Here is a 14,434-nt window from a genome sequence, read left to right as displayed (position 1 = left end):
CCCGTGACCATCGAAGTATTGGACGTAAATGACAATGCTCCCACTTTCAAAAACAATTATTTGCGATTTGAAATTAGCGAGTCTGCTGTAATTGGGTCTCGATTTGTTTTAGAAAGTGCACATGATGCTGACGTGGATGCAAATAACGTACAAAATTACATTTTAAATCCGAGTGAGAATTTCGTTTTAAAACAACACGCTAGTCCGGGGGGCAAAAAACATGCAGACATGGTGCTTCAGAAAGCTTTAGACAGAGAAGCACAGCCGCGACTCTCCTTAAAATTGGTGGCTGTAGATGGTGGGAATCCACAGAGATCAGGTACAGTAAATATAGAAATTATAATTTTAGATTCGAATGATAATGCTCCCGTCTTCAATCAAACTATTTATAAAGCAAAGGTATTTGAAAACGCACCAAAAGGCACACATGTTCTAACTGTGAATGCCACTGACGCAGATAGTGGTTCGAATGGAAAAATAGCTTACTCATTTTCAAAATACAATACAGAAATAGCTGATTTATTTCTTATGAATGAGTTGACAGGAGGCATCGTTATAGCAAAACAAATAGATTATGAAAAAGAGAAAACAATACAGTTCATGGTTGAAGCGAAAGATGAAGGTGGACTTACTGAGTCCACAAAAGTCGAAATAGAAGTAATGGATTTAAATGATAATGTTCCAGTCATTAATGTAATGTCCTTTACTAGTCCCGTGTCAGAAGATGCCCCCGTCGGTGCCACTGTTGGTATCATCAATGTAAAAGACTTGGATTCTGGTGAAAATAGTCACGTGAGTTGCGCGATTGTAGGCCGCGTTCCATTTAGAATCAAATCCAACGTGAAGAATTATTTTGCATTGATGACTGACGCTGATTTAGATCGTGAAAGGGTGCCAGAATATAACATAACAATTGTTGCGTCAGATGCCGGCTCGCCTCCCCTTTCCACAAAAATAACTTTTAATTTGAAAGTGTCAGACGTGAATGATCACGCTCCTGTGTTTCCGGTCAGCATTTATAGTGCACATGTTGCAGAAAACAACTCGCCAGGTGTTTCTGTTTTAAGAGTGATTACCAAAGACCCAGATGAAAAACAGAACGCTCGTGTCTCCTACATGTTGGAGCAGAGTGAAATCGGAGGAAGTCCAATTAGTGAATTTGTGTCTGTCAATGCAGAAAGTGGAGTTATTAGTGCAGTTCGCTCATTTGACTACGAGCAAATCAAAGAGCTGACATTTATTGTCAGAGCACAGGATGGAGGCTCTCCTCCCCTCAGTAGCAACGTGAGCGTTCGCATCCTGATCCAGGACCAGAACGACAACCCCCCTCAGGTGCTGTACCCGGTCCAGACGGGTGGTTCGGTGCTGGCCGAAATGGTGCCTCGCTCAGCCGACGTGGGCTATCTGGTGACCAAAGTGGTGGCCGTGGACGTGGACTCTGGCCAGAACGCCTGGCTCTCCTATCAAGTGCACAAAGCCACAGACAGGGCGCTGTTTGAAGTGGGCCTCCACAATGGGGAAATCCGAACGGTCCGCCAAGTGACTGATAAAGATGCTGTCAAACAAAGACTGACTGTTGTGGTGGAGGACAACGGGCAACCCTCTCGTTCAGCCACAGTCATTGTGAACGTGGTGGTGGCCGACAGCTTCCCTGAGGTGCTCTCAGAGTTCACTGACTTGAGCATGCACGATAAGGAGTACAATGACAAGCTGACTTTTTACTTGGTCTTGGCGCTAGCTGTGGTCTCTTTCCTGTTCGTCACCTGCTTGCTGCTCATCATAGCAGTCAAAGTGTACAGGTGGAGACAGTCACGCGTCCTGTACCACTCCAACTTGCCCGTCATTCCGTATTATCCACCTCGGTACTCGGATACTTTGGGAACTGGGACCCTCCCGCATGTGTACAATTATGAGGTGTGCAGGACCACTGACTCCAGAAAAAGTGATATGAAAAACATGCAAGCCATGAGTCAAAGTTTAGTGAGAGTGGATGAAGCTGATGCTGATACACCGCATGACAACAAGCAGATGCTCGGAGACTTTTCTCAGATGTCAACAATGGTAAGTGAAATGTTTTTAAAAGTTTGGGGTGCTTTTTTCGATAACATATATATTACTGAATGTGGGGGCTGAAATGTTTTAAAAAGTTTGGGGTGCTTTTTTAGATAACATACATGTATTACTGAATGCGCGGGCAACAGCCTCATCTCTTGTACAGCAGCTGTGTAAAAATATAACCAAGTGTAACTTGGCGCAGAAACACAGTGCAAAATTTTAACAGTTTGCTCCCTGAGACAAACACACCAACACACAAGCATACCTTGCCATTTTTTTACGGCAAAACCCCCGTGGTGTCGTGGTCCTGCCGCTAGGAGTACTATACAGATAGAGGACGGGAGTGGAGAAAAGGAAAGAGACATATGACACGAGGGGGTCGAGGAGCGAGCATGCCGATGTTGTTGAATGCTGAGGAAGTTCTAGAAATAAATACAAATTGAACAAACCCAACAGCTTTCTTTTTCCAATACTCTTCTGATGGGAGAGAGAAAAGCTGTCGCTCGCAGTGGCGTACAATTTGCTATATGGTAATGTAAACAATGTTGCGTCTTCGTCCAGTTTTACAGCCAAAAAACAATCCAGGTATGCCAAGTTTCGAACTCAAAGTCCTCCATGCATGTTCCTGTTTTGTTTTGTGCCGGTATAGGTACAAAGAAGTATGAGCATGGACGGTGCCGATGATCATTGTTTTGTACAAAAACAAAACAATGATCACATGACACATTCCAGAAGTTGATTGGCTGACGCGAGGCGTGGCGACTCGGAAATTAATCCGTTGAGGGGCGGAAGCGTTTTTGCGTTGCGCGTCGACGCGTCCCAAATAGCTTAAGTAACATCCCACATCTCATTGTTAATATCGATAACAGTTATAACAATCAATATAGTAAAGGAGTATCCAATACTGGAAATCGATAACGGTGTGACTTACGCCGTTACTTATAGCGCCGGTAGTCTCAACACTGCACTTGAAGTGGATGTTCAATTTTGCTGTCCGTGGTGCTGAAGAGTTTTGCTCATTTTTATCACTTTTTTGGACCAGTGTTGATCTATTAATTCGTATCATATGCACTGGGGAAAAATATGTTTTTTTTATTTAATGTACAATTATATTTTTATTATTATTACTTTGTCAATAGTACGGGAAAAAAATCGATCGGCTCCAGATACGATATTTAAGTCGACTATCTGGATCTAGATGATTTTGTTGTATATTATCATGATTGTAATTTTCTTGAAAATCAACTGAATTTTAAAACTGAATCGCTGTTTATAATTTAAAAAATTCTGGACGCAATAGCCTTTGTATTTTAAAAGAATGTAATGTTTTCTTTATTAAGTTGTTATGACATAGACCAAATAATGATTTATTAGAAGGTCTTGATTTTCTTACCTTCTTACTTAGTTACTGGTCTGTAGTTTCAGTTATTTACCTAACGTCACTATGATCTTGTGCTGTCATAATCGAAATATAAACGTATATATTTTTCAAACGTTAGTCATATGTTTTTATTTTTTTGCATGTAAAAATTAATCACGATCATCCTGTGCTGTCATAATTGAAACATAAAATGTATATTTTTCAAACGTTAGTCATAAAATGCGTTTGTGTTTTTTGCATGTAAAATTATAATTTGAAGTGGCACCATATCAATCAAAACGGCTTGTACTGTCTACGTTTAGACAGGGCGATTAAAATAGATGTGCAGTTCTGGGAACATGCTCTGAGCGCCGCTAGTGACACGTCAATGAATGAGAATGAAACGCGTTTGCGCAGGAGTGCTCCTCTTGAGCTCCTTTTAGAGCTTCATTGCTGATAAACACGACGGTCTGTATGCTTGTTATTTGAAGAGGCATATTTTCTTTGGAGTTTGGTTTATTTTAGACGTTTTTTACGTGAGCATTGGTTTTACTTGAAAAAGTCCTCTTGTTATTTTTGAATTCACGATGGATTTTATGTGGATGCGCGCTATCAGAGGCCGATGGCGCACACTGTTTGTGATTCTTTGTCTGTGCGAGCTGGGCTCCGTGGCTGGACAGGCTCGCTATTCCATACCGGAGGAGCAGGCGGAAGGCTCTTTTGTTGGAAACATTGCGAGAGATTTGGGCTTGGATGTTGGGAGACTAGTAGCAGGTAAAGCTCGTATCATTACCAAAGGAGGCCGACAATATGTTGATTTAAAGCGAGACAAAGGCACACTTGTGATTAAGGAGCGCATCGACCGAGAGGAGCTTTGTGGCAAGACAACGCCCTGCAGCTTCACTTTTGACATCATTTTAGAAAATCCCATCCAGCTATACCGTGTAACAGTGGAGGCCGTAGACATTAATGATAACAGTCCGTCCTTCCCACAATCAGAAATTCATCTAAAAATAGCTGAAAGTGTCGCACCCGGGGCACGTTTCTCACTTGAGAATGCTGATGACCCGGATGTTGGAAATAATGATATATCTAAATATATTTTGAAGCCTTCAGATAATTTTAAATTGGAAATACAAAGCCAACCAAATGGAGCAAAATTCATGGAAATGGTTTTACAAAAGCCATTAGACCGAGAAAAAGAAGAGAGTCTCACGCTCATACTGATTGCCACAGATGGTGGGGAGCCACACAGATCAGGGACAGTAAGAATTGAAATTGCTGTGCTGGATGCGAACGATAATGCACCAGTGTGCACTCAACCTTTTTATAAGGTAGATGTGCCTGAAAATTCACCTGCAGGGACATTGATCACGACTGTTAGTGCAAACGATGCTGATGTAGGCCTAAATGGCGACGTCACGTTTTCCACACGTGCTACCAAAGGAACAGAACAGTTGTTTGGTGTAAATACCAAAACAGGAGAAATTAAAGTCGTGGGTGAGTTGGATTTTGAAAAATCCAAGACGTATCAGTTAAATGTTCAGGCAAGAGATCATGGAGGCTATACAGATACATGTAAAGTTTTTATCAACATAATTGATGTGAATGACAATGTCCCCAACATAGAAGTCATGTCCTTTTCTCAGTCCATACCTGAAGATTCTCCCCCAGGTACAACTGTAGCTGTGTTTAACGTGAATGATGAAGACTCTGACGTCAACGGTGTTGTCAAGTGTTCCATTAACAACGACGTCCCTTTTGAAATTGGGTCTTCATTAACAGGCTACTACAGCATAGTCACTGAAAACTTCTTAGACCGGGAAAGTGTCCCTGAATATAATTTGACCATAACGGTGTCTGACCAAGGCTCTCCACCTCTGTCGAGTAGTAAAAACATCAACGTTAAAATAGCAGACGTGAACGACAACCCGCCCAAATTCCATCAGTCAGAATACAGTAAGACTTTACCAGAGAACAACTCTCCCGGTTTTTCCGTGTTTACTGTCAGTGCGAGTGATGCAGACTGGGGCCAGAATGCCCGAGTGTCCTACTTCCTGGAGGAGAAAGAAGTTAACGGAGTAGCTGTGTCCTCTTTAGTTTCCATCAATTCTGAGAATGGTGTCATCAACGCAGTCAGATCTTTTGACTATGAACAAATCAAGTCCTTTGACTTTAACGTGACTGTCCGCGACTCTGGATCCCCTCCGCTGAGTTCTGTGGCCACAGTTCGCATCCTAATCCAGGACCAGAACGACAACACCCCACAGGTCCTGTACCCGGTGCAGACAGGCGGCTCGCTGCTGGCCGAAATGGTGCCTCGTTCGGCCGACGTGGGCTACCTGGTGACCAAAGTGGTGGTCGTGGACGTGGACTCTGGCCAGAACGCCTGGCTCTCCTATCAAGTGCACAAAGCCACAGACAGGGCGCTGTTTGAAGTGGGCCTCCACAATGGAGAAATCCGAACTGTCCGCCAAGTGACTGATAAAGATGCTGTCAAACAAAGACTAACTGTTGTGGTAGAGGACAACGGGCAGCCCTCTCGTTCAGCCACAGTCGTTGTGAACGTGGCGGTGGCCGACAGCTTCCCTGAGGTGCTCTCAGAGTTCACTGACATGAGCATGTACGACAAGGAGTATAATGACAAGCTGACGTTTTACTTAGTCTTGGCACTGGCTGTGGTCTCCTTCCTTTTCGTCACATGCTTGCTGCTCATCATGGCAGTCAAAGTGCACAGGTGGAGACAGTCTCGCGTCCTGTACCACTCCAACCTGCCCGTCATCCCATACTATCCACCTCGGTACTCGGATACTTTGGGAACTGGGACTCTCCCGCATGTGTACAATTATGAGGTGTGCAGGACAACTGACTCTAGACAAAGTGACATGAAGAACATGCAAGCCATGAGTCAAAGTTTATTGAGTGTGGATGTAGCTGATGGTGAAACGCCACATGTGAACAAGGAGCTGTCGGGAAACTTCTCACAGATGTCAACCTTGGTGAGTCAGTATTTCACCATTCTTTTGCTGTTTTTGTACCTGATAACGTCTGCTGCTCTCAGTGAGAGATTTCCATATACTTGTTGTTAATTCAATTAACATCAAATATATGTTGAATGTCAACAAGCAGAGACTTTTCTCAGATGTCAACCTTGGTGAGTGATGTTTTTCACATTTTTCATTTGATATTGTCACTAAGTCTCACAGTTTTCAGGCTCAGGGTAAATTGCTTATATGCCTTATCACTATACTAAGTTCTTTTGGGAGGAAAAGGAGTGTGGAGTTACATATTTTTTGTTCCTTGACTAAAGTTCATAGGAAAAGTCTGTCAGCTTTTTGTGTTTTTCTTTTTGCATTGATTTGTAGGTAAATAGCAAACCCCGTATGTTTGCAACTTGGTTCTCGGAGCCCCGCATCTGTGGTTATGTAGTTTCAAAGTCAAAAAGTCAAAGTCAAAGTCAGCTTTATTGTCAATTTCTCCACATGCCAAAGACACACAAAGAAACCGAAATTTCGTTCCCCCCTATCCCACGGTGACAAGACATGGCTCACAACAGACAAACAGTAAACAAGTATAACAAAAGCGTGCTGAATAAATAATGAATAAATAACACAACAATAAATAAATGAATAATTAATTAAGAGCGTAAAAACGCGTACAGCAGACATTCCCGAAAATAGCGCAACAGTGCCGCACGCTACGCAGAAGGGGGTAGCCCTTTGGTTATCTTTTTGACTTGTCGTAATTCTTCTGGCTCAGGAGTTTCTTGTCTAAAATTTGTACGGCCCCTTTCAACCTAAGCTTGACTTGAATCATAAACCTAATCTTTACTCATTCTCATAAAAGATAATGTCTTGCATGGAGCCCCAGAAACATTGTTGGTTATTTTTCTTTTAACTTAAAAGTAATTTTGCAGCCTCTTAAAATGATCATCCTGGAGAACATTATCTGTTTCAGAGGTTACATCTCTTCTTCAGTTCAGATGATGTTCACATAATTCTTCCAGCTTTTAAAGTACGATGTACAACTCTGCCAATTTCAAAATTAAAGCCAAGGTATCTCTTTGCCTCGTTTTGAGCAGTAAAAGTGCCTGATTGCTTAGTGTCTTTTCATACTCCATTTAATGTCTCAATATCATACAGATATGCAGTGTTCACACCATTCATTAGTATACTCTGTGAGCTTTATGTTGTGTCAATATTATGTCACCGAACATCAGAAAAACGATTAGTGTACAATATCTAAGATATATATACTCATAAATCACATTGAACGAGTACAATGCATTTTGTTATAATTGTACTTATACTGATCCTGAGCCTAATTGACCCAAAGTGAACAGTGCAGCCTTTCGTGACTTTGTCTCTGTCCGTGGTGCTGAAAACCAAGTTCTATTGGAGTTGTTGAACAGCGCTCAGTCAGAGGATTTAAAGTCATTATTTTTATATCTTTTATAATAGTGCTCATGCAACTGTGTTGGTTGACTGTTGGTGCAAGTTATAACTTAAACAAGGATAATTAAATTTGTGTTGTCCTTATCTGACTTTCAACGTGTTTTTTTTTTAATCAAGACATACAATGTTTCATTTTTTTTTTTTTTTTTCAGTCATGTTGACCATATTAGACTAACTTGACAAATTTCACATAACAGACTCTAAGGGGCGCTGTTACATGTAAAATAGATGTTGCCTGCTCCGTGATTTAGTGCGGCTCCCTGCTCTGAAGCTGCCATTCGGCACAGGAGAGCCGTGCGTGAACAACGTACAACAATTGAGCTAAAATAGGCTGATATTGTGCCCCGTCGTTTTTCGATCCGTTCACTTCATTGGAATAATTTTCATTTAAAATGGAGTGGAAATATATTCATCCAAACCGTGGTGGAATATGGCGACGGGCGGCCTCCCTCTTTGTCTTTTGGTGTGTTTTTCTAAATGCAACGCTGGCGCAAATCCGCTACTCAGTTCCAGAGGAGATGAAAAAAGGCTCGCTTATTGGAAATGTGGCCCAGGATCTCGGTTTGGATCTAAAAAGACTCCGTTCTGGGCGGGCCCGCATCGTGACAGGGGACAATGTCCAGTACGCCGAGCTGAGGGTGGACAAAGGACTCCTGGTTGTCCACGAGAGGATAGATCGAGAGCAACTCTGTGGAGACATGACGCCGTGCAGCTTCACCTTTGAGATTTTATTGGAAACCCCCATGGAATTGCATACCGTGACCATCGAAGTGTTGGACGTAAATGACAATGCTCCCACCTTTGAAAACAGACACTTAGAATTTGAAATCAGTGAGTCTGCTGCGCTTGGCTCCCGTTTTGTTTTGGAGAGTGCGTATGATGCCGATGTGGGTGCAAACAGCCTACAGAGCTACATTTTAACCCCTAGTGATAATTTTGATTTAAAACAACACGTCAGCCCTGGAGGCAGTAAACATGCAGAAATGGTGCTTCAGAAAGCTTTAGACAGAGAAGAACAGCCACGACTTACTTTAAAATTAGTGGCTGTAGATGGTGGAAATCCGCAGAAATCAGGTACAGTGAATATTGAAATTAACATTCAAGACATCAATGATAACACTCCCGTTTTTAATCAAACTTCGTATACAGCTAAATTAATCGAAAATGCCCCAAAGGGCACACGCGTTGTAACGGTAAATGCCACAGATGCTGATAGTGGTTCAAATGCACAAGTAACATACTCATTTTCAAAATCAAAAGCAGGAATAGCGGATTTGTTTCAGATAGACGAGGTGACAGGGTGTATATCTGTAGCTAAGCAAATTGATTATGAAAAATACAAAACAATAGAGCTTATCGTCGAAGCTAAAGATCAGGGTGGGTTGAGTGACTCCACAAAAGTCGAAATAGAAGTTAGTGATTTAAATGATAATGTTCCAGGCATAAATGTAATGTCGTTCACCAGTCCCGTGTTAGAAGATTCCCCCGTTGGTGCCACTATTGGTATCATTAATGTAAAAGACCTGGATTCTGGTGAAAACGGTCAGGTGAGGTGCGTGATTGAAGGCCGCGTTCCATTTAGGATTAAATCCAATGTGAGAAATTATTTTGCATTGATGACTGATGCTGATTTAGATCGTGAAAGTGTGTCAGAATACAACATAACAATCGTTGCATCAGATGCCGGCTCACCTCCCCTCTCCACAAAAAAGATTTTCAATTTGAAGGTGTCGGACGTAAATGACAACGCCCCTGTGTTTCCGGTCAGCATTTATAGTGCAAACATTGCGGAAAACAATTCGCCAGGTGTTTCAGTGCTAAGACTGATTGCCAAAGACCCAGATGAAAACCAGAACGCTCGCATCTCCTACATGTTGGAGCAGAGTGAAATCGGAGGTAGTTCAATTAGTGAATTTGTGTCCATTAATGCAGAAAGTGGAGTTATTAGTGCAGTTCGATCATATGACTACGAGCAACTCAAAGAGCTGACATTTATTGTCAGAGCGCAGGATGAAGGCTCCCCTCCCCTCAGCAGCAACGTGAGCGTTCGCATCCTCATCCAGGACCAGAATGACAATGTCCCTCAGGTGTTGTACCCGGTGCAGACGGGCGGCTCGCTGCTGGCCGAAATGGTGCCTCGTTCAGCAGACGTGGGCTATCTGGTGACCAAAGTGGTGGCCGTGGATGTGGACTCTGGCCAGAACGCCTGGCTCTCCTATCAAGTGCACAAAGCCACAGACAGGGCGCTTTTTGAAGTGGGCCTCCACAATGGAGAAATCCGAACTGTCCGCCAAGTGACTGATAAAGATGCTGTCAAACAAAGACTAACTGTTGTGGTGGAGGACAACGGGCAGCCCTCTCGTTCAGCCACAGTCATTGTGAACGTGGCAGTGGCTGACAGCTTCCCTGAGGTGCTCTCAGAGTTCACTAACTTGAGCATGCACGACAAGGAGTACAATGACAAGCTGACTTTTTACTTAGTCTTGGCACTGGCTGTGGTCTCCTTCCTGTTCGTCACCTGCTTGCTGCTCATCATCGCAGTCAAAGTGTACAGGTGGAGACAATCTCGTGTCCTGTACCACTCCAATCTGCCCGTCATCCCGTACTATCCACCTCGTTACTCCGATACTTTGGGAACTGGGACCCTCCCGCACATGTACAATTACGAGGTGTGCAGGACCGCTGACTCAAGAAAAAGTGACATGAAGAACATGCAAGCCATGAGTCAAAGTTTAGTGAGTGTGGATGGAGCTGATGCTGATATATCGAATGGCAACAAGCAGATGTCAGGAGACTTTTCTCAGATGTCAACCTTGGTGAGTGAAAGTTCTCAGCATTAATTTGCTCTTATTGTTTGTTTTAATCTGATCACTTTCACAGCCTCAAAGGAGAACTTTAGTCTCTCCTCACTGGTCTCCATACCTCTTGAGATTTTTATTTTTATGAGTAAAACTCCGTAACAAAAAAGCAAGCCTGGTGAATCAGTTATTGGATGTTTCCTTCTACAGTCTGAAACTAATCTAGGTGTTTTATCGTCACAATGAGAGGAATCTCATCACCGATTACAATAGAAGATATTTTTTAGTGGTCTTAATTCCTTCTTCATGCCATGTCATGTTGGATGACCCATTGTCATAGTGTTTCGTGTAATTCAAACTGACACGTTTATTCTGGAACCTATTTGGTTGTAATCACTTTTACTTGTGGTTTGTTTCCATTTTGGAGTGATATTTATTTTCTGTGAATTTCCTAAGTCTTGCATTTATAGCACCACAGTCTGAATTTCACTTGGCATATTTTTTTTCAGTGAACAGTTTTTCATCATCACAACATCAATACCAAAAATTGCAAAAAAATTCCAAATTACATATAAAATATATTCCGTAGGCTTCCCGGCTTATTAATAAAATGTACGTCAATTTGAAATAAACCAAATAACTTTGAAATCAACATTAATATATTTTTACTGATTTGTGATAATCAAGCATTTTTTAAAATTTTGTCTCATCAAAACTGTGCTACATTAGATCATTTCCTTAGATGTGGTGTTTTTAATCTTAGTTTAAGCATGCATTTGACTGATACAAGCACAAGCATCATACAGCATTGATGAGAAAATAAGTTGCATTACTCAATTTGAACTCAGAGGGACGCTGTCGGTCAAATCATCGGTGGGTCTGTATTCCACTCTATCTTCTTACTAGTGAGGACTATGAGGGGAAGTGGGGCGGTGTGCATCATTTGGGCTGGCGGCGAGAGACACGGACTCGCTCTCACTCGCTTGTTGTCTGAGGGGATATAAACCCACTGTTTTCCTTTGTTTAGGACTTTAATTATAAATCTAGGCAACGCATCTTTTATTGGGATAATTTTGAGGGGGATATTTTACAATGGCAAACGGAATCCCTCCCAGCACATTGGATAGAAAACGGCACATCGTCTGCTGGCATCTGTCATTTCTCCTTTTCTTCATCCCATCGGTCGACGGAAATATAAGGTATTCAATTCCGGAGGAGATGAAAAAAGGCTCTGTGATTGGAAACGTAGCACAAGACCTCGGTTTGGATGTGAAGAGGCTGTTGTCCGGGCGGGCCCGCATCGTGACGGGGGAGAGCGTCGAGTACACCAAGCTTTTGGCAAACAAAGGGACTCTGGTGGTGAATGAGAGGATCGACCGGGAGCAGCTTTGTGGAGATGTGACGCCGTGCAGTTTCAGCTTTGAGGTGATTTTGGAAAACCCCACGGAGCTCCATCACGTGACTGTTGAAATTACAGACATAAATGACCACTCGCCGACGTTCAAAAGAAACGAAATTCGTTTTGAAATCAGTGAAATTGCAAACACTGGCGCTCGATTTTCCCTCACAAGTGCCGAGGACCCAGACGTGGGTCTCAATAGCCTGCGGGAATATTTGTTAACAGAGAATGGTTATTTCGTGCTGAAGCAGCATTCAAATACAGATGGCAAGAATTATGCGGAGATGGTGCTTCAGAAGCCGCTGGACAGGGAAACGCTCCCCAGTTTGTCTTTAAAATTAATAGCAGTGGACGGCGGCAACCCACAAAGGTCTGGTACAGTAAATATTAATATTATTGTTCTTGATGCGAACGACAACGCGCCTGTATTCAACCAATCCGTGTACAAAGCTGCCGTGATGGAGAATGCTGCCCTCGGCCATTTTGTCGTCACTGTTAATGCCACTGACGCAGACTTTGGGTCTAATAGCCTAGTGACTTATCATTTTTCAGACATGGACAGCAGCATGCGTGATGTGTTTGCCATTGATGAAAAGAGTGGTGTTATTTCTGTGAAGGGCGCTATTGATTTTGAGAAAAATAAGAAATACGAGCTGAGAATAGACGCAAAGGACCAGGGAGGATTGACGGACTCATGCAAAGTAATGGTTGACGTCACTGATGTAAATGACAACGCTCCCACGATGAGTGTGATGTCTTTCACAAGTCCTGTGTCAGAGGATTCCCCTCCTGGGACAACTGTTGGTATCATTAACGTTAAAGACATTGATTCGGCTGAAAATGGACAGGTGACTTGTAGAATTGAGCAAAATTCGCCTTTCAAAATTAAATCCAATTTGAGAAATTATTACACGTTATTAACAGACGCGCCTTTAGATCGTGAAAGTGTGTCAGAATATAACATAACTGTTGTTGCCACAGACGCAGGATTTCCTTCTCTGTGGGCTAAAAAAACGTTTCATTTGAAAGTCTCTGACGTCAACGACAATGCGCCGTTTTTTTCACGTGCTGCTTACAGCGCGATTATCTCAGAAAATAATACTCCTGGCATTTCTGTTATGACTCTTAATGCTAAAGACCCCGATGATAGTCAAAATGCTCGCATTTCATACATTTTTGAGGATGCAAATATCGGTGGGTCTACAGTGTCAGACTATGTTTCTATAAATGCACAAAGTGGAACAATACACGCAGTTCGCTCTTTTGATTATGAGCAAATTAAACAAGTGGACTTGGTAGTCAGGGCACAAGATGGAGGATCCCCTCCCCTCAGCAGCAGCGTCAGCGTTCGCATCCTGATCCAGGACCAGAATGACAACGCCCCTCAGGTGCTGTACCCAGTCCTGACGGGCGGCTCACTGCTGGCCGAAATGGTGCCTCGTTCGGCCGACGTGGGCTACCTGGTGACCAAAGTGGTGGCCGTGGACGTGGACTCTGGCCAGAACGCCTGGCTCTCCTATCAAGTGCACAAAGCCACAGACAGGGCGCTGTTTGAAGTGGGCCTCCACAATGGAGAAATCCGAACTGTCCGCCAAGTGAATGATAAAGATGCTGTCAAACAAAGACTGACTGTTGTGGTAGAGGACAACGGACAGCCCTCTCGTTCAGCCACAGTCGTTGTGAACGTGGCAGTGGCCGACAGCTTCCCTGAGGTACTCTCGGAGTTCACAGACTTGAGCATGCATGACAAGGAGTACAATGACAAGCTGACTTTTTACTTGGTCTTGGCACTGGCTGTGGTCTCCTTCCTGTTCGTCACCTGCTTGCTGCTCATCATAGCTGTCAAAGTGTACAGGTGGAGGCAGTCTCGCGTCCTGTACCACTCCAACCTGCCCGTCATCCCGTATTATCCACCTCGGTACTCGGATACTTTGGGGTCGGGGACCCTCCCGCACGTGTACAATTACGAGGTGTCCAGGACCACTGACTCTAGAAAAAGTGACATGAAGAACATGCAAGCTGTGAGTCAAAGTTTGGTGAGTGTGGATGGAGCTGATGCTGACATGCTGCATGTGACGAAGGAGCTGTCTGGAAACTTTTCACAAATGTCAACTTTGGTGAGTTAAGTGTTTCACCATCTTTCCCATTTGCTGTTTACCGATTTTGTTTTCATTATACATCTCCAACTTTTAGCATAAGCAGGATATGTTTTCAAAAGATGTGGCATGTGATTGCATTTTCCTTTTTAAAGCACATATATTTTTACTTGGTTACATAGTGGGTCAAAACTCTATGAAGATGTGAAGGTATTGGTCCCCTTGAGTTGCTGCCAGAAATTCCTTGTTTTTAATTGAATACACCATATCAG

General features: G+C 43.0%; 1 protein-coding gene across 22 annotated transcripts in view; it reads left to right on the top strand.

The window, feature by feature from the left end:
* Positions 1 to 14,434, top strand: part of LOC148404383 (protocadherin gamma-C5-like) — a 226,049-nt gene that overhangs the window by 99,763 nt on the left and 111,852 nt on the right. Inside the window, exon 1 of one of the 22 annotated variants that reach the window (XM_088380954.1) lies at positions 3,875 to 6,414. The exons of 18 other annotated variants lie outside the window; for them this stretch is intronic. In XM_088380954.1, the coding sequence (XP_088237080.1) occupies positions 4,003 to 6,414 (2,412 nt within the window). In that variant the 5' untranslated portion in view covers positions 3,875 to 4,002. Of the gene's footprint in view, positions 1 to 3,874; positions 6,415 to 8,160; positions 10,686 to 11,613; positions 14,184 to 14,434 lie in introns of those variants that run through there. 3 more of the 22 variants (XM_088381135.1, XM_088380892.1, XM_088380885.1) reach the window with 3 other exon arrangements.

The sequence above is a fragment of the Syngnathus floridae genome, chromosome 1, assembly GCF_059516105.1.
Source record: "Syngnathus floridae isolate MCC-2025c chromosome 1, RoL_Sflo_1.0, whole genome shotgun sequence".
In the NCBI taxonomy this organism is placed as follows: Eukaryota; Metazoa; Chordata; class Actinopteri; order Syngnathiformes; family Syngnathidae; genus Syngnathus; species Syngnathus floridae.
Note: the sequence above shows the minus strand (reverse complement) of the source record. Positions and strands in the feature narration are given on the sequence as shown.